At 42.5% G+C, this 20,724-nt stretch overlaps 1 protein-coding gene across 1 annotated transcript; it reads left to right on the forward strand.

Annotated features, from left to right (window-relative positions):
* The first annotated feature begins 2,560 nt into the window (after nucleotides 1–2,560).
* LOC139579171 (TBC1 domain family member 9-like) lies at nucleotides 2,561–15,733 on the forward strand. Its single transcript, XM_071407544.1, has 6 exons — nucleotides 2,561–3,387; nucleotides 10,975–11,085; nucleotides 14,133–14,251; nucleotides 14,839–15,067; nucleotides 15,339–15,415; nucleotides 15,530–15,733. Exons 1-6 carry the CDS (start codon nucleotides 3,267–3,269, stop codon nucleotides 15,716–15,718), a joined length of 846 nt encoding a protein of 281 aa, XP_071263645.1. The 5' UTR covers nucleotides 2,561–3,266; the 3' UTR covers nucleotides 15,719–15,733.
* Nucleotides 15,734–20,724: the final 4,991 nt, after the last annotated feature.

Genomic DNA, 20,724 nt, shown 5'->3' on the forward strand with positions numbered 1-20,724 from the left:
AGGTGGCACCATTTTCTTGTTTTGAAAATGTACGGATAGCCAGAGGCGGATGACCACGCATTCTTTTGATAAGTGCGTGAATTGGACAATTTTCCTGTTCTGCTAAGCATTCAAAATGTAACGAGTACTTTTGGCTGTCAGGGAAAATGAATGGGGAAAAAAGTACATTATTTTCTTTAGGAATGTAAGTGAAGTAAAAGTGAAAGTTGTCAAAAAGATAAATAGTAAAGTAAAGTACAGATACCCCAAAAATCTACTTAAGTAGTACTTTAAAGAATTTGTACTTAAGTACTTTACACCACTGCCTACACCCTAGAAATAGCCTAAATATGACATACACTAACTATGCTATTCTGTGGTGCCCAGGTAGCCTAGCAGTTAAGAGTGTGGGGCCAGTAACTGAATGATCTCTGGTTTGAATCCCGAGTCGGCAAGATGGAAAAATCTGGTCTTTTGCCCTTGAGCAAGGCAGTTAAACAACAACTGCGCCGATGACATTGAATAAGGCAGCGCCTTGCACCTCTCTGATTCAGAGGGGTTGGGTAAAATGCGGAAGACACATTTTGGTTGAATGCATTCAGCTGTGCAGCTGACTAGGTATCCCCCTTTCCTTATTCAGTTATATACTGGGGAAATCCTTACTTTAGGTGTTTTCTCCTTCAAGGAGTGTTTACCGTAGCACCACTGTATTGATTTCGGGCTTTTGGCAGCTCACAACAGAACAGGGGCAGGAAAAGCAACATTTCCTTAGAATGGGAACCCTTGTTTCAGTTCTGCTTCCGTTTTTTTTAAGGGAAGGACTGCTTCTAAAATGGGGATGTGAGGATGTGTCAGATGCAAAGCTATGGAACAGATAGTTCTGTTTTGGTTCTGTGATGGTAAGAGAAGGCAGGGAGGAAGGCCCTACTGCCAAGCGGAAAGCAGCTCTCCACGATCAACTCAACCATGAAGGGTTTAACTCGACTGGGACTGAGAGCGAAGCTTGAAAGCCTCAATCCCTGATGTCTGCCTGACAGTAAAAAAGCATTGAAGAAATCCCCATCTCTGTCAGGAGAGCTTGTCTCAGTAGGAGATGGAAGTCTAAGCCATTTAAACTGACAACTATTTCAGTAATGGGATTAAAACATCTAACTAACTGGTTGGATTAGTTTAGAAAAATGTGTTATTTATTTTTGTGTAGCATAACATTTAATGAACTCTACACATAAACCCAATCCAATTATGAATTAATTTGCCCCTCTGCCCACTAAATGGCAGAAAGGTAAGCCTCACTTGAATCCTGCCCTAGATTTAAGGTGCTTTTGAGTGACAGAAGAAAAGTTGAGGCTAGAAACACAAAAAGTTTTGTAGATGAAACAGGGTGAAACTAAGAGGGACTTTTCGATCTAGTGGAAGAGTGTAAAAGGTATCTTTAAGAAAGAAAAGAGAACAGAGTAAACTTCAGTTGGAAATGAGATCTTGTGAACTCAATTACACGTATTTAGGGGGTCCCTTTGAGTCGGCATTATGTCAGTGGGTTTGTTTGTTAGTCCTAAATGTCAAGTTTCCATCCCCCACATCTGTGGTTGAAACTGCTCCTCCAGACTATGTACACAAACACTGACTGAACAGAGCCCCTAACATAGCCCCACTGTGGTTACTGGTGAATAGGTGGAGGGTAAAAAAATTGTGCACTATGCACATCTGCTTGTCCCTACCTTCGGCCTCAGTCTAAACCGACAAAAACAGAAAATGTAGCGACATCAGTCTCGTCTCTGCAGCGCCGAAACCCTTTTACTTAATGTGGTCTGTCGAGGGAAAGTCGAGCAACCTCAGACAAGGTCTCCCACGCGTCGATGGAAGCTGTGAAACCTTAAAGTGCAGTCAGTTTAGCAAAGCTAAACCCACACACATATATATATAAAAAAAGCACAGTTAAGTACAGGCCTTTAGCAGACCATGGACCACATACTGTAGACAGAGAGACGTTGTGGAATATAAACCATTTCTATCTCCATCAAATCCCACATATTTACCCAACATGTTGACACAAACATTTGTTGACTCATGTCTGACAGGTTTGTGGGTGTGTGGTGTTGAAGGAACTGATGTTTGAAACTGGATAGGATTTTTGTGTACCTTTTCAGCCCTCTAACTGGGAATTTACAAATTCAACGTTTTCATTCTTAAACACCCCCTTCTCAAGTTTTTAAGAAATCCCAAATGTGTGTGGCATGTCATTGTAAAACCCACTGGACATAGGTGTAAGTTATGGCAATTGTATTTGCTTATAATATTGCTTTGATTGTATTTGCATTAAAGAATAAAGTACAGATGAAGGAAACCATTACAATTGATCCACTAATTGGTACCAGGTGGCAAAAACAACAAATGCAAAACAGCAAGAGCCAGCAGTGACAGCTTTGCGCCTGAAGACAGCTTCGGCACCTGATATTTGTAAACAGTAGCCAAGTCATATCGATGAACAACTTTAGTCATTTGAATTCATACTTTATTACCACGTAGGGCCTAGGCTATAATTATGCAACCACCTCCCACAAAGTTGACGTAGTGATGTGGCCACTCTATGACGCGTGTTGTTGATACCGAGCTGTGCCGTAGCGGCGCTAGAGAGTGGGTTGTATTAAATGACATTGTTGTTCGATGTGGAGGCAGGCAGCATACATATATGTTGGATAGTAGGTTGTAAATAGCCTAATGGATATAACGTGCTTGTGGGCACATTATTTTGCGTCCAACCATCGCTCATTCTGAAATATCTGACGACCGATGAACGAGGACTCGTCCGCGGCATCGATATCCACCTGACAGCGGTTACAACACAGATGATAAACAACAAAGACCGAACCGAAGTGTCGCTCTCAGATCCATCCCTACAGAAATCTGTCAGATTCGGTTGTTTTCATGCGAAACCCGCTTTATTGTGCCACCTAGTAATTGAGTTCCACTGAATGTATTGCACACCTTATTTTTGCATATTTGGCGTGCACGGCTGGAATCCAATCACCTCTCACGCAGCCGTGAATGGAAGTTTGGAGAGTGTATTTTATTTTTGCGTGTTTTTAGCGAATAAATAGGGCCTTCATGCTGTCATAGTTCTATACCTACCCTGTAACCAAGTTGTCCTTGTCCAATTGTACGTGTTATTCGGTGGACCTGCATCGAACCTCAACCACTGGAGAGACCGAACCAGCATTCCAGTTCATTTGACAGGCACCGCCTGAATCAGCTGGATTTGATGTGCTTTTAGAATCAACAAGACGAAGATGTGGGTGCACCCTGAAGAGGTGTTGCAAGCGGGTGCGTTGTGGATAACCGAGCGAGCAAATCCCTATTTCATCCTCCAGAAACGCAAGGGCCACGGGGACGGCAGAGGAGGACTAGCGGGTGAGATACATATAACTGTCTCTGCGTCTCTCTCTCCGTCTCTAAATCATGGATTATTGTAGCCAAGCATAGCTCAACTCCACGAATGTTCTATCGTCGAGTTCAGATATACTTGGCTAGGATTATTTAACGCTATTACAGCTGTGATGCAAGCAGTGCCAAACCAAATGATTGTCCCCTGGCCGGGTCTCTCGCTTGGTTTGGGAGATTATTCATGCCTCACAGATGTTTAGTGATGGAGAGAAGATTGCATGCGTAGTGAGGGATAGAGGTCAGGTCACTCGGGTATCAAAGGGGTGACAATGGCATGAGGGGATGTAGACCTGTATGAATGAATAGACACGTGACCCTAATAGCCCCTACTACTATATTTTATTTATTTAACTAGGCATGTCAGTTAATAACAAATTCTTATTTTACAATGATGGCCAAACCCTCCCCTAACCCGGATGACGCTGGGCCAATTGCGCGCCACCCTATGGGACTCCCGATCACAGCCGGTTGTGATACAGCCCGGGATCGAATTGAGATGCAGTGCCTTAGGCCGCTGTGCCACTCGGGAGCTACTATAACTAGACAAATGCAGGTGTGATTTTATCTGAATGATTTTATCTGAATGTTTTAGGCTCAGAATAGTCATAGGGCCATTGTTGTATGTTTATGGACCACCCCCCACAGAACTACATGGAGTTGTACCCTTATGGAGTTAGTGGGCATTCAGCAGCTAATGTACCCTATTGATCAGCATCCCAAGATCTGGGCTATTTATGTAGGCCTTTGTACTTTAGGTGATCCTGGAAAATTGTAACTAATATTGTTGCAAAGAGTAAGCCTTCTATATACCCTTTAAACCATTAAGAAAACAAGGAAAGAAATGCATAGATTTGTTAAATAGATAATCATTGACTGTGCTTAGTTCACTCCAATTGTAATCTCATTAGGCTACTAGCTAGCTAACATAAGGCTGGACACATCTCCCCTGACAGGGAAGACATATTCCAGCACTTGCGTCTGTTAAAAGGCTCCAATAAATGGAAATGAACATGTGATTGATTAGAGCCCAGCACGCCCAGGGAATGTTAAAATGGCTGGTGATGTGTCATTCCCCGTACTGAATTTTGAACGCCACCGAGACAACCCATACACAGGGAGACATGCAGAGCAAAGGCACACTCTTTCTTCCCGGCAGGAGTAGTTCATGCTGAATCATCTCTCCCTCTCCTTTCTCTACTCCTCTCCTCTATTCCTCTTCTACTTCACTCACTCATCCAAATTAGTCCACAGTCACTAGGAGGACTGCTACATCAGGGAGGAGCAATACTTTTAAGGACCATAGGTGGTGGCGACTGTGTCTGCATCTAAAATGGTGCACTATTTCCTATGTAGTGCACTACTTTTGACCAGGGCTCATGGGGATCTGGTCAAAGGTAGTGCATTATGTAGGGCTTAGGCTGACCTGGATTCAGTCTGTCTGTTTAATTCATTGCAACTCTGAGAATCCAAAAATATGAAAATGGGTTACGAATGATGCTACCTTGTTTAAAAAAGAAAAAGGATAGAACATGATCAGTTGAAAAGTCAGTCAGGTTCATTATAGGTACAGTAGATTCAGTCCAAGTCTTTGACTCTGAGCCATAGAGATGACTCTGTATGGATATATCTATAGCCCTCTCTATACAGTATCTATGTAGCCCTGCTTTGACTAGACTGGCTGTCGCAGTCATGGTGGGTCAAAGAGAGTTGAACTGTGTGCTGCTGTCCTCAGTGCCAGTCAGTCACTCCCTCTTCAGTGTCAGCCAGCCAGTAATGAATATGACAAGGGGAGCCAAAATGGCCTGCAAGTATCTCACTTCATTGGTCAGCAACAAGACATTTCGCTGACGTTTTACTGAAGGACGGAGCCATTATTTTTCCCGCATGCCAGCGACTGAAAGTTAGCCCCCGAACCAACACTCTGCCTCTCCCTATTGTCTCGGGGCAGCGACAATAGCGACACAAAGCGCGCGGTGGCGATATGTGATGATGTCATTGTTATGTGAATACTGAGCGGACTGTGTGGTGTGCCAGTTGGCCTGCTGAGGAGAGGAGAGAGCCCGGGCACAATGACTGGCACTGCCCAGTAAACACCCCCTTTCAGCGGGCAGAGAAAGCCAAGCGAGCACCTGGTCCTCCTGGGGCATATGGAAGGGCACCAGGGCCAACGCTTTTTGACTTATAGCCATATTTATGAGGCTACTTGATATGAGGAAAAGTCAACATTATCATTTTTTTGATTTAATTGATTTATAGAGACTGGAAACAGATTTTTCTTTTACAGTTTCATTATAGACGACTAGTTCCCCTAAATCAATCTTAAGTCATAAGATTTGAAAAATGTCACGCTTCAATTGTGAAATGTTGACGATAATAATTTGGTAGGTGCTTATATTGGTTCTATTTCCCACTTGTACAATTGTGTATTAATACACATGTGAATTGGAAATGTTTGTTTTTGCATATCCCCACTCTCCTTGAGACACCCTCGGAGAGTGGTGTCTCTGCCAGGGTCTGCCATTATCTTCGGCGACGCTGGAGCAATTTGGGTTAAGTGCTTTGCTCAAGGGCACATGGGCAGATTTTTCACCTTGTCGGTTCGGGAGTTAGAACTAGCGACCTTTCGGGTACTGGTCCAATGCTCTAACCACTAGGCTACCTTCCACCCCAAATGTTGGATTGTAGCTTATTCACCATATGATACTTTCAATGCAAAAATGGCACTATCCAAGGGACAATAAGCTAACCTATATTACCTAACATTTCACAATAGTGTGACATTTTGGAATCGTTATGACCTGAAACTCTACTAGGCCTACATGTGTTGGGTGACTAACATCACGTACACATGATGACATCGCCCTCAATAGACACTTGGACTAGACTTCTAACCATCGACCTCTTTAACCATCGACCATTACCCACACAATCATCTGCTGCTTTACATCACCTATCTGTCTTATCTGGTGACCTCTGACCTGGAGGTACACATTGAGGCTTGGGAAAGAAGAAAAGGAATAACACTACAGTTGTGTTACAGGGGGTTCGGTTAGAGAAACATGACTTAAAATAACATGTATGGTGTGACTTCGTATCAGGTTCTTGTTATTTGAAACAACATTGATTCTCAGCCAGTGGGGTGATTAGGTGCTGTGTCAGTACTTGGGAGAATATAGACCAGTGTTTCCTCTGGTGGTGGTGCTGCTGGTGGTGGTGGTGCTGGTGGTGCTGCTCCACAGCAAAATCATTACCGCCACGTCCCCAAAAATATTGAACATGAGAAAATATTTCTGCCGATGATAGAACAGTCCACATTTACTTTTCCTCTGCAAACAACCAAGTAATGAATATAAAAATCGGGTAACCCCGTAGTAGAATAGTTCATCTTTTATAGTCGGCTTGTTTTTGTGTGTTCTATGCAAGATAAATATTATTCCCGTGGCACATTCAAGTGCCATAAGGAGGGAAACATGCATTCTGACAAGCAGTCGATGCATGCATATTTCTCAACTCCTAAATATGCACGAACTGCACCAGGCAGTTTTTAGTGCATTGGGGATATTTGGGATAAATGTAACACTGGTCAATTGTAGGATAACTTAGAGGTAAAACACCACCATACCTTAAGTACAGGCAGGGGGTGTGTTACCCCGGGTGACTAGTTACCCTAACAGGTAGCTAGCTCTACATTATATTCACTGTGTTTATGAATAATAACTAGTTAAAATAATTGGCTAATGATTAGCCCAATAGGGTAACTGCAGACAGGTAGTCCCATGCTTCAGACTATTTATTAGCACTTCTCTGCATCAGTTGGGCTACAGGTGATAATGTTTATTGCTAATGGCATACCTGATAATATGGACCATGCATAGACTATATGCATTGTCCAATATGTTAAAATATTTTTTCAAAATAATTTTACAAATGTTTTAGTGCGCTCATTTCTGGAGGTGGAAATTATATTTTAGATGGTGTCAGCATAATTGTATTTTTGTTCATTTTTGGAGTAGAAAGTCATTTTCTTAATAAGTCACCAGTACTGCGCTACTCAGTCCTTCTCCATAAAAATGATCTGGCAGGGAACCCAGACCCCCAAAGCAAGGGTGAGGAGGGACCCTTCCTTCAATCCCCATCGGAACTTCCTCTACACTGCTATACATTTTTCCAGATGAAACACTGAAATAGACCCAACGGAAAGCAGGATGGAGACCGATGAAAAGGAGAGGAAAACCGATTGCTTTTGCTCAAAGATGTTTTTTCCCCCCACTCTTGAGTGGAAAGTAGGAACTAGCCGTCTCAGCTGAACAGAGAATGGAGCTTTACTAAGTAACAATAGGCAGCCCAGCTTCTGACCTCGTTTCCTGGCTTCTCCAATCTATAAAAAGTCCAAAACATCACATGATGCTGGTCTGTTCTCCAGTCTACTGTATGTAGACTCGGGCTCGTTTCTTTCCATCCCCACCCACAACAAAGGAAGCATTTCTCATCATTGGAGCTTAGTTTCTGTACATCTTGTTTTTCTTTGGTCGTGTGTGTGTGTGTTAGTTACGTGGGGGGTGTTGAAAGTACAATCAAATGTATAGGAACATATAGTCACAGACAATTGTGTGGTTTCCCAAAGTTCATGTTATAGATTAAAGGGTCAACACTAGGCTATAGGTCTGGGGTCCGCCTTCTCTTCACCATATACAAAACACCACAGTACAGTAGCTCATGTTAACTCTTGTTATTATAGCATGGTGTAGGATCCTGTGTTCTGAGGGGAAAGTAGCCCTCTGATCAAAACAAATAATATTGTCACAATGATGTAGGGTGCACTAATTCATTCTTCATAAAATACCATGCATACTAATCCTCTCCATTGCTGTTGATATCTTAACTGTGTAGATTATTTGGAGTGCGCGGTGTGAGCTGTAGGTTGCATGCAGTCGTAGAAGTCACAGGATGTTGTGGGTGTCATCCTTCAGTGTCTCACTCGTCAGTGGTCTCTTTTGTTGTGCTTGACACCTGTATTTCCTGTGTTAACCCCTAACACACATCCCTGCAACACCGCTGGGTTCAGGTCATGCCCTGCCTACCCAACTGAGGTGCTTCACAGGTATTGGTTCAGTGTTCTGCAAATCCATGTCTTGAGGTAACCCCCATGGTTGCACATTTGTTCCAGCACAAGCACATTCAATTCAACTAGTCAACTCATGTTCTTAGTTGAATGTGGTGTTAGTGCTGGGCTAGACCAAAAATGTGCAACCCTGGGGGTTCCAGAACTGGACTTAACACTGTTCAACAGAAACAAGTGTTTGAAACTGAAAATGTCATTTTATGCCCACAACATGTTTGTCAGAAAGGCCCAGATCCTGTCATTTGCCAGCCCCAAGTAACAACAACAGCTTCGGTGTCTGTGCTAACCCTTTGAAATGGAGGCTAACACACAAACCTTTTGTATATCGGCCAAGCTGTTCTGTTCTCTCCCATCTAGTTTATTTTCTGTTTCCCTGTGATTTCATACTGTAGCTTTGTTCTGCTTTGCCATTGTAGTTAACACTTGAAACAAATAAATATTATAACTGTACAGTAACCTTATCAATGGTGACTAATGTGAAGATACAGTTGAAAGTTTGTCTGCTGGGTTTTGTTCACGGTGAGTGCAACTACAGGTATAGGCTTAGTTCAGATGGGAAATCTCAAGCCCTTAACACTTGTCAGAACCGACGGCCATATTGTTTACGACCATCCAGTGTGAAACCTGAATTGCCCTTACTGCCTATTAAAGGCCCACTCTGTGATATTTACAGCCGTTTTTGATCATATTCAATTAATATGTTAATGATATATTAATTATCTATTTGCCTTTAATCATTATTTAAGCACTTCTCATTGAATTCGTCCTAACCTTTTATTGCGCCCTGCATAGGATTAAAAGAGAGAAAACAGGAGAGAGGAGAATAGAGGGAGGGAGAAATGGAGCCCCAGAGATGTAATTGTATTCAGATGTCTTCATTAGAGCAGCTAGTGGAGATGAGTGGTGTCCCAGAAGTCCTCCAGCAGACATTATGTATAGAGGGAAGAATATCATCCAGACTGGCTGTTTTGGTTTCTCTTGCTCCATTTCTGCATGTCTATCTCTCTCCCTGTCTGTCTCTGTCCCCCTCTCTCCCCATATTGCTCTTTTCGTCTATCTCGGTCTGTGTGACTCATAGAATTGTATGCGTCTGATGCGCCACTGGCAAAAAGCTGTCGTGGCAATGGTAAAATTCCCAATAGGGAATAAAGTTTCGGGGCAAACTGTGGAATATGGCAGTCAAAAAGCTTCTTTCTATCAAAGGTTGAGTTTGTTGGAGTGTCATTTCCACTCAAACTTTGATGACAACATGTTAGTGTAGACCCCAAGGCATAAAAAAAACGAGACTTTTTTTTGAATTGTGGTACCAGTTTCTTCTGATTTTCTGATCTTGTGGTTTACAATAGACAGTAGCTAGACACTAGTCATGTATTATTACTGTATCAGAGATGAGAAGCATTAGAGTGATAAAACAACTCTTAGAGACAGGAGTTATTGGCTTCTTTCAGCTGTCATAAGTCCGTAATCTGTCCATCTATCTCTCCACTTCCCTCGTTCACTAGATTATAGGGGATTCATCCCTTCTCCATTAGATTATAGGGGATTCGTCCTTTTTATTCCAGGTGACTTTACTCTCACCTTCTCTCCGCATCGATCTGTCACATGGGAAATCTGAGCTCTGTGCCATCTGCCCATCCACCCCACTTCTCCATACAAGAACATTGATACCAGATTCACACATTAGTGCCAACCTGAACCGAACTGTGCTGGCTGGGATATTTTTTTAACTTTCTTTTCCAGCACAGTTCCAGCAACTAGGGTGGATGTGTAACCAGGCCAGCCCAGACCCCATCCACTAAATGTCTCAGAGTAGGAGTGCTGATCTAAGATCAGGTCCCCACCTGTCCATATAAACGTATCTAATTACGATCTAAAAGGCTAAACCGATCTGAGTTCAGCACTCCTACTCTGAGATGCTTTGTAGATACGGGCACAGCCCTGGTTTGTGTGGCTCGGTTTGGTCCTATAATATAAATTGGGCATGAAGCAGTCAAGACAGGAAAGCCACAGCTGCCCGTCAGCCCTAAATGCCCCTTCCTCCTCCCTCTATTTCATAAGTGGTGATCTCATAGCCGGAGGGCTCCATCAAGGGCCTTTCGAGGAGAGCATAAGTGGTCTAACAAGGGTTAATGTACCAGAACGGTCTGCTGTCTCACATGGTGGAGGGGGGTGCTTTGTTACGTGTCCGAAATGGGCTAAAACAGAAACTCTTTTGTTGGGTTTTGCTTTGAAGTCATTTTTTAGGGGGAGGATTCATGACTTGTTTGTATTTGCTTTTAAGTTCTTGGATCACTTACAGGTTTTATTTTCCATCCTCAAGACAATCAATGCATTATCTATTCAATTTCCAAAGAATGTTGTATACATGATCATGATATTCCCACAGTGTCTCCCTCCCTAACCCACGGTATTCCCTGCTCCTCCCACCGCAGGTCTGTTGGTGGGAACACTGGACGTGGTGCTGGACTCCAGTGCTCGAGTGGCCCCCTACAGAATCCTTTACCAGACACCTGACTCCCTAATCTACTGGATCATTGCTCATGGTGTGTACTGTGTGTGTACTGTCTGTGTATAGTTCTCTCTCGCTCTTTCTTTCTCTCCCCCCTCCCCCTTGCACACAAGGTCCTCTCTTCCTGCACCATGTTCTCACTTCCTGCTAATGCCAAGCATCACGTCATGGCCCACTGCTCTTAAAGGGCTAGACTGGGGGGAAACGGATACCAGGAATGGGAATTGATGGTGATTCGCTTAAAATATGAGGGGCTGTCATGATTTTTTTTGTTAATTAGCTAGCATGGTAAATCTTACATTACATCTGCTCACTTCATCCGTTAACACTCTCTCTTTGCATGTTAAAGGGTTAACCACCCTAATGTCCTATATGGAAAAGCTAAAAGGTTAACTCAGGGCTGTAAATGTAAGATACTGACATGATCTCAACCAAATGGGCTATCTCATCACACCTCTTTTGGCTAGTTACAATGGTTTGTGACATCACAGAAACCCCAATCTTCACCTGCCTCTTTCCTTGAGCAGTTATGTCACACAAATCATTTATTACTGCGGAGGAGCCATGATGCAATCACACGGACCCAACATGACAAGCGGGCGGGAAAGGAAAGATTTATTTTTAAAGAGGGATCATTGTGTAAGTAAGGAGAGGCTTCAGAACTATACTCCCCAGACGTAATGAACAATGGCTCTGTTGTTAAATGAACGGAGAGACACACTCACACTGCAACCCTTTTGACCATGACTCTTGAGTTTAGTTTTAGTTAGGGGGTCACGGGTGCCAGGTAGGTCATGCCTACCGGTAATGTTTTGATTTCTCCTTTTTGTTTGTGAGTCAGTCTCATCTGTCAGACATATAGTCTAGACCAATACAAAGGACTGATGACAAAGTCGGTATTAGAATGTAAACTTTTCCTAAGTCCTTATAACATTGATAGAAATAACTTAGTTATTTTGCGTTGTATTACCCAAAATGAAATGATCACGGAAATAATAAGATCAAAACACATTGCACACAACAATTTGACTTTTCTCATCACAAAAGAATAATATGTTGACTTAGGAAAGTCCTGCACACACACAGCATCCATGATACAATAGAAAGGTCTGTAGCTCAATCTGGCTTTATGGGGGGAAGACGGAGGTGGTGGATCGAAAAGCCTGTGTTGTGTTGGAGGACTTTGAATAGTGTGTGACTACGCGCATGTGTATTTGCCTTAGTGAGTGCTCCCATATGGAAAAAGGAGTAGGGGAAAGAAACAGGAGAGAAGACCCTCTCTGAAATGGAAGCCCAGAGAAGAAGACTCCTGAGGGCTGGCAACCACTCCTTCCTCCCCTCTCCCTATCTGCCCATCCTCCAGCACAGAGGGAGAGTGGAGCAGTCTGTCTGCCAGACGTCATCACTAATGTAGCTAAGAGATGAGCAGCAGTGGGCTACTTACAGGGGAGACGGATGAGGCCTCTAACGATAGTGGACACTGCACTGAGGTTTCTGTGCTAGCAGGCTCTGCCTTGACTGGCTCTCAGATTTCACTAGCGCTAAGTAGCTGCTAACAAGTAGCCACAGTAGCACCAATAGGGATTTGCCTGCCAATACTATTCAAAATTCTCCCTGAATTTAAGGTGTGCTGTATCGCAGGGCATTATTATTTCACCTTTTTAAGTAGGATCGTAACATATCTGAAGCTAATTAGCCAATAGCGCTCTAGCCATGAACTTATCGCCATATGTGTGGTAGTAAATCTAGGCCGAGCAGAGGGGATGGCCAAGTAATCTCAGTGGCTGGGCTGTCTAGATTTAATCAAACTTTATTTATATAGCACATTTCTTAGAGGATGCGTTTTAAAGTGCTTAACAAATAAAATAAAAGGTGAGAAAGATAAAAACAAAGTTTTCTATTTAAATGACTAAGACAATAAAAAATGTAAGAGACAACTTAAAATAGTAAAATAACAGTACACATGAGGCTAATGCATTAAAATAAATGTGATTATATATGGGAATATGATTAAAAAGAACCCTAAGTAAAAGCATGTCTAGAGGCTGTTCTAAAGGCCAGGACCATAGTGGTTGAAGGCAGCCTCACCAAACGTTGTGGTTCAGAGTGACCTTTGGAACAGCTGAAAGGCCAGTGATAGAGGATCTGAGGGACAACCTGACACATATGCTTTTAAGATATCAGACATGTATTCAGGTGCAAACCCACGTAGTGCTTTAAAAATCAATAAAGCCATTTTAAAATCCGCTCTAAAACAAACAGGCAACCAATGCAGTGACTGTGCTCTCCTCCTGGCCTTTGGAAGCACACGTGCTGCGGCATTCTGAATGAATTAAAGCTGGCCAATGTTTTTTTTTGAGGGGGGAGACCAGACAGGAGTGCATTGCAATAATCAAGCCTGTCAGTAATAAAGACATGCATTAGTCAGTGTGGACTTGACAGAGGAATGGTCACACTTTGACAATATTTCTAAGGTAATTAAAAAGCTTATTTGGTCACATTTCTGATGTGGGCCTTCACTGGCCCAATGCTCTAGCCTAGTGGTTAGAGCGTTGGGCCAGTAAACGAAAGGTTGCTAGATTGAATCCCCGAGCTGACAGGGTAAAAATCTGTTGTTCTGCCCCTGAACAAGGCAGTTAACCCACTGTTGCTAGGCCGTCATTGTAAATAAGAATTTGTTCTTAACTGACTTGCCTGGTTAAAAAAAAATATATATATTTTTTAGGTCAGTCTAAAATAACACCTAGGTTTATAGCCTGGTGGGTTGTGTCTAGTAGTCTTGATTAGCCGTCTGAACAGCTGGTTACTGCTGTCTGTACTGTCTTTCCCCTTGTCTCTGTTACTGGTCCTGAATCATGTACTTCCATACTACTTAGTATCCAGAAGAGTAGGTTAGGATTCCAAGTATGATAAACATGTTTAATTTGCATACAATTGTAAGAATGATGAAGAGCGTATCAGACGACATGCTGTAATGTCTCAAAGAAAATGAGGAATGGGTGAATCTCCATGCCTCCACATTCTCCTGGGAGCCCATTGTAATCTCCTCCTCCGTCTCTTCTCCCCTCCCTCGTTCCATAGGGTGCTCCCGTAAGGAGATCACAGAGCACTGGGAGTGGCTGGAGCAGAACCTCCTGCAGACACTGTCCATCTTTGAGAACGAGAATGACATCACTACCTTTGTCAAGGGCAAAGTTCAGGTACTGTTTAGTGTATATATGAGTCACTTAGCACATGCTGGTCTCTAAAGAAACAGTATGGACTTCTCTGGGATTTGGAAGGTTGGTTGTGTTTAGAGGGGTTGCATGGTGGGGTTTGGAATTTCACAATTCTTTGTGATGGTGTTTGTGACAATAGTAATGGTGGTTGTCAGCAATTCATTTTGACAGTTTGGACATTGAAACGTATGACATTTACCTGTGAAATGTTTGTCATGCCAGGTGTAATATTAGCCTAGCATGTAGTCAAACTAGTATTGTCAAAATAACTCCTGCCAGGGGCAAAATAACAAAGCCCGGCTGTATTTACTATTGTAACCTAAAAACAGGTCCAGCTACTGACACAGCCTCTAAATCAGGTTCTGTATTTATCTGTATGGAGATAAAGTCGTTCTTACTCAATGAATAGATTACAAAAGCTAGCCAGACAAGATTTATTTTGTTCTCTCACTTTGTCTGCCACTCACTCTCTCACTTTCTTGCTATCTCTATTTTAAAATGAATTGTTGAACTTTTATTGATTGTCTCTCTCAAAGTCCTTCACTCCCTCTATTTCTCTCTTGCCCCAGGGTATTATCGCCGAGTACAACAAGAACCACGACGTGAAGGAGGACGATGACACTGACAAATTCAAGGAGGCCATCTGTACGTTCCGTAAGCTGTTTGGCATGCCTGAAGAGGAGAAGCTGGTCAACTACTACTCCTGTAGCTACTGGAAGGGCCGTGTGCCCCGGCAGGGCTGGCTCTACCTCAGCATCAACCACATCTGCTTCTACTCTTACCTGCTGGGGAAAGAAGGTAGGGACCACTGGCATGCTGGCACAGGTACACACACCACTGCATCACTGGTGGGTACTACATACCGATTATGCATAGCTTTTGAAGACCCTTCAGAAGTCCCAAAAATAGTACAACCCCTTGATATTTTTCTGGGTGGATACAATGTATTTTTTAAGATGAAGTGATGTATATTTGAAACGATCAGCTTTTATGCAACCAAAAAAATGAATAAAGGCAACCATCTATCTTTCCCTCTCTGTCTCTCTCGCCCTCTTTCTTCCCCCCTCAGCCAAGCTGGTGATCCGCTGGGCCGACATCACCCAGCTGGAGAAAAGCGCCACCCTCCTCCTCCCCGATGCAGTCAAGGTGAGCCTTGTAAATGATATCAACTATACTGCATGTTACCATCGCTTTAACGTCTCTTTTGTCCATCCACACACCCCTCTAACCTTCATTCATGCTTCCATTCCTCGGGCCAAGGTGAGCACTCGGGTGACTGAGCACGTCTTCTCGGTCTTCCTCAACATCAACGAGACCTTCAAGCTGATGGAGCAGCTGGCCAACATCGCCATGAGACAGCTCCTTGACAACAAGGGCTTTGAGCAGGACCGCTCTCTGCCCAAACTCAAGAGGAAGACACCCAAAAAGGTGTCTGCCCTCAAGAGGTGAGGTTTGATGGAGGGGGTTCTGGGGAGGTTCTGGGAAGGTTTGGTGAGGCTGGATGTTGTAGTTGAGAGATTTTTGTTGATCTCCCCTCAATAGGTTCGGTTGATAGTTGAGGAGGATTGGTTTCTGGGGAGATGCAGTAAGTTTAGTCATGATGTAGTCATTTATAATGCTGCACAACATTCTTTGCTGCGGGTGACCTATAACCATTCACAACCATTCCATGTGGTTGCATGGCGTTGTAAGTTTTACACAGTTTAATAAACAATATACCAAGACTTAACTCAATGACTACATAAGACCACCAACAAACAACTAAAATGACTTCAGAGGAAAGAAATGTATAGTCTTGTTCCAACATGCCTGAAGGAAAAGCAGCTGAGGAGGTGTTAGTAGTATATTAAAACGGGCTTCCTTTCTAGTAGTTTGGCTCACAGCCACTTTTGCATTCTTTAAATCTACAGCACGACTTTGTCATAATCCTTTTAGGTACAGCTCAACTTTTACTGGCGCTATTAACTTTGAACACCCAAGCTTGCGTCATTGGCCCAAGACTTTCAAATGTATTACCCTCAAGACAGATTCCAACTTTCTAACCACTACCCATACTGTTGCCCCATCTAGATGTCTATTGTAGTAGTAACTGTTGCCCCATCTAGATGTCTATTGTAGTAGTAACTGTTGCCCCATCTAGATGTCTATTGTAGTAGTAACCGTTGCCCCATCTAGATGTCTATTGTAGTAGTAACCGTTGCCCCATCTAGATGTCTATTGTAGTAGTAACCGTTGCCCCATCTAGATGTCTATTGTAGTAGTAACTGTTGCCCCATCTAGATGTCTATTGTAGTAGTAACTGTTGCCCCATCTAGATGTCTATTGTAGTAGTAACTGTTGCCCCATCTAGATGTCTATTGTAGTAGTAACTGTTGCCCCATCTAGATGTCTATTGTAGTAGCAGCTGTTGCCCCATCTAGATGTCTATTGTAGTAGTAACTGTTGCCCCATCTAGATGTCTATTGTAGTAGCAACTGTTGCCCCATCTAGATGTCTATTGTAGTAGTAACTGTTGCCCCATCTAGATGTCTATTGTAGTAGTAACTGTTGCCCTATATAGATGTCTATTGTAGTAGTAACTGTTGCCCTATATAGATGTCTATTGTAGTAGCAGCTGTTGCCCCATCTAGATGTCTATTGTAGTAGTAACTGTTGCCCCATCTAGATGTCTATTGTAGTAGTAACTGTTGCCCCATCTAGATGTCTATTGTAGTAGTAACTGTTGCCCCGTCTAGATGTCTATTGTAGTAGTAACTGTTGCCCCATCTAGATGTCTATTGTAGTAGTAACTGTTGCCCCATCTAGATGTCTATTGTAGTAGCAGCTGTTGCCCTATATAGATGTCTATTGTAGTAGTAACTGTTGCCCTATATAGATGTCTATTGTAGTAGTAACTGTTGCCCTATATAGATGTCTATTGTAGTAGCAGCTGTTGCCCTATATAGATGTCTATTGTAGTAGCAGCTGTTGCCCTATATAGATGTCTATTGTAGTAGTAACTGTTGCCCTATATAGATGTCTATTGTAGTAGTAACTGTTGCCCTATATAGATGTCTATTGTAGTAGCAACTGTTGCCCTATATAGATGTCTATTGTAGTAGTAACTGTTGCCCTATATAGATGTCTATTGTAGTAGTAACTGTTGCCCTATATAGATGTCTATTGTAGTAGTAACTGTTGCCCCATCTAGATGTCTATTGTAGTAGCAACTGTTGCCCCATCTAGATGTCTATTCTAGTAGCAACTGTTGCCCCATCTAGATGTATATTGTAGTAGTAACTGTTGCCCCATCTAGATGTCTATTGTAGTAGTAACTGTTGCCCCAGCTAGATGTCTATTGTAGTAGTAACTGTTGCCCCATCTAGATGTCTATTGTAGTAGTAACTGTTGCCCCATCTAGATGTCTATTGTAGTAGTAACTGTTGCCCCATCTAGATGTCTATTGTAGTAGTAACTGTTGCCCCATCTAGATGTCTATTGTAGTAGTAACTGTTGCCCCATCTAGATGTATATTGTAGTAGTAACTGTTGCCCTATATAGATGTCTATTGTAGTAGCAGCTGTTGCCCCATCTAGATGTCTATTGTAGTAGTAACTGTTGCCCCATCTAGATGTCTATTGTAGTAGCAACTGTTGCCCCATCTAGATGTCTATTGTAGTAGTAACTGTTGCCCCATCTAGATGTCTATTGTAGTAGTAACTGTTGCCCCATCTAGATGTCTATTATAGTAGTAACTGTTGCCCCATCTAGATGTCTATTGTAGTAGTAACTGTTGCCCCATCTAGATGTCTATTGTAGTAGTAACTGTTGCCCCATCTAGATGTCTATTCTAGTAGTAACTGTTGCCCTATATAGATGTCTATTGTAGTAGTAACTGTTGCCCTATATAGATGTCTATTGTAGTAGTAACTGTTGCCCCATCTAGATGTCTATTGTAGTAGGAACTGTTGCCCCATCTAGATGTCTATTGTAGTAGGAACTGTTGCCCCAGCTAGATGTCTATTGTAGTAGTAACTGTTGCCCCAGCTAGATGTCTATTGTAGTAGTAACTGTTGCCCCAGCTAGATGTCTATTGTAGTAGTAACTGTTGCCCCGTCTAGATGTCTATTGTAGTAGTAACTGTTGCCCCGTCTAGATGTCTATTGTAGTAGTAACTGTTGCCCCGTCTAGATGTCTATTGTAGTAGTAACTGTTGCCCCATCTAGATGTCTATTGTAGTAGTAACTGTTGCCCCATCTAGATGTCTATTGTAGTAGTAACTGTTGCCCCATCTAGATGTATATTGTAGTAGTAACTGTTGCCCCATCTAGATGTATATTGTAGTAGTAACTGTTGCCCCATCTAGATGTCTATTGTAGTAGTAACTGTTGCCCCAGCTAGATGTCTATTGTAGTAGTAACTGTTGCCCCGTCTAGATGTCTATTGTAGTAGTAACTGTTGCCCCGTCTAGATGTCTATTGTAGTAGCAGCTGTTGCCCCGTCTAGATGTCTATTGTAGTAGTAACTGTTGCCCCGTCTAGATGTCTATTGTAGTAGTAACTGTTGCCCCATCTAGATGTATATTGTAGTAGTAACTGTTGCCCCATCTAGATGTCTATTGTAGTAGTAACTGTTGACCCATCTAGATGTCTATTGTAGTAGTAACTGTTGCCCCATCTAGATGTCTATTGTAGTAGTAACTGTTGCCCCATCTAGATGTCTATTGTAGTAGTAACTGTTGCCCCATCTAGATGTCTATTGTAGTAGTAACTGTTGCCCCGTCTAGATGTCTATTGTAGTAGTAACTGTTGCCCCATCTAGATGTCTATTGTAGTAGTAACTGTTGCCCCATCTAGATGTCTATTGATAGTAGTAACTGTTGCCCTCATCATAGATGTCATATTGTAGTAGTAACTGTTGCCCCATCTAGATGTCTATTGTAGTAGTAACTGTTGCCCCATCTAGATGTCTATTGTAGTAGTAACTGTTGCCCCATCTAGATGTCTATTGTAGTAGTAACTGTTGCCCCATCTAGATGTCTATTGTAGTAGTAACTGTTGCCCCGTCTAGATGTCTATTGTAGTAGGAACTGTTGCCCCATCTAGATGTCTATTATAGTAGTAACTGTTGCCCTATATAGATGTATATTGTAGTAGTAACTGTTGCCCCATCTAGATGTCTATTGTAGTAGTAACTGTTGCCCCATCTAGATGTCTATTGTAGTAGTAACTGTTGCCCCGTCTAGATGTCTATTGTAGTAGTGAACTGTTGACCCCATCTAGATGTCTATTGTAGTAGGAACTGTTGCCCCATCTAGATGTCTATTGTAGTAGTAACTGTTGCCCCATCTAGATGTCTATTGTAGTAGTAACTGTTGCCCCATCTAGATGTCTATTGTAGTAGTAACTGTTGCCCCATCTAGATGTCTATTGTAGTAGTAACTGTTGCCCCATCTAGATGTCTATTGTAGTAGTAACTGTTGCCCCATCTAGATGTCTATTGTAGTAGTAACTGTTGCCCCATCTAGATGTCTATTGTAGTAGCAACTGTTGCCCCATCTAGATGTCTATTGTAGTAGTAACTGTTGCCCCATCTAGATGTCTATTGTAGTAGTAACTGTTGCCCCATCAGATGTCTATTTAGTAGACTGTTGCCCCATCAGATGTCTATTGTAGTAGTAACTGTTGCCCCATCTAGATGTCTATTGTAGTAGTAACTGTTGCCCCATCCAGATGTCTATTGTAGTAGCAACTGTTGCCCCATCTAGATGTCTATTGTAGTAGTAACTGTTGCCCCATCTAGATGTCTATTGTAGTAGTAACTGTTGCCCCATCTAGATGTCTATTGGTAGTAGGCTAGACTGTTGACCCCATCTAGATGTCTATTGTAGTAGTAACTGTTGCCCTATATAGATGTCTATTGTAGTAGTAACTGTTGCCCCATCTAGATGTCTATTGTAGTAGTAACTGTTGCCCCATCTAGATGTCTATTGTAGTAGTAACTGTTGCCCCATCTAGATGTCTATTGTAGTAGTAACTGTTGCCCCATCTAGATGTCTATTGTAGTAGTAACTGTTGCCCCATCTAGATGTCATATTGTAGTAGTAACTGTTGCCCCATCTAGATGTCTATTGTAGTAGTAACTGTTGACCCATCTAGATGTCTATTGTAGTAGTAACTGTTGCCCCATCTAGATGTCTATTGTAGTAGTAACTGTTGCCCCATCTAGATGTCTATTGTAGTAGTAACTGTTGCCCCATCTAGATGTCTATTGTAGTAGTAACTGTTGCCCCATCTAGATGTCTATTGTAGTAGTAACTGTTGCCCCATCTAGATGTCTATTGTAGTAGTAACTGTTGCCCCATCCAGATGTCTATTGTAGTAGTAACTGTTGCCCCATCTAGATGTCTATTGTAGTAGTAACTGTTGCCCCATCCAGATGTCTATTGTAGTAGTAACTGTTGCCCCATCTAGATG

Source organism: Salvelinus alpinus, chromosome 6 (assembly GCF_045679555.1).
Source record: "Salvelinus alpinus chromosome 6, SLU_Salpinus.1, whole genome shotgun sequence".
Classification (NCBI taxonomy): domain Eukaryota; kingdom Metazoa; phylum Chordata; class Actinopteri; order Salmoniformes; family Salmonidae; genus Salvelinus; species Salvelinus alpinus.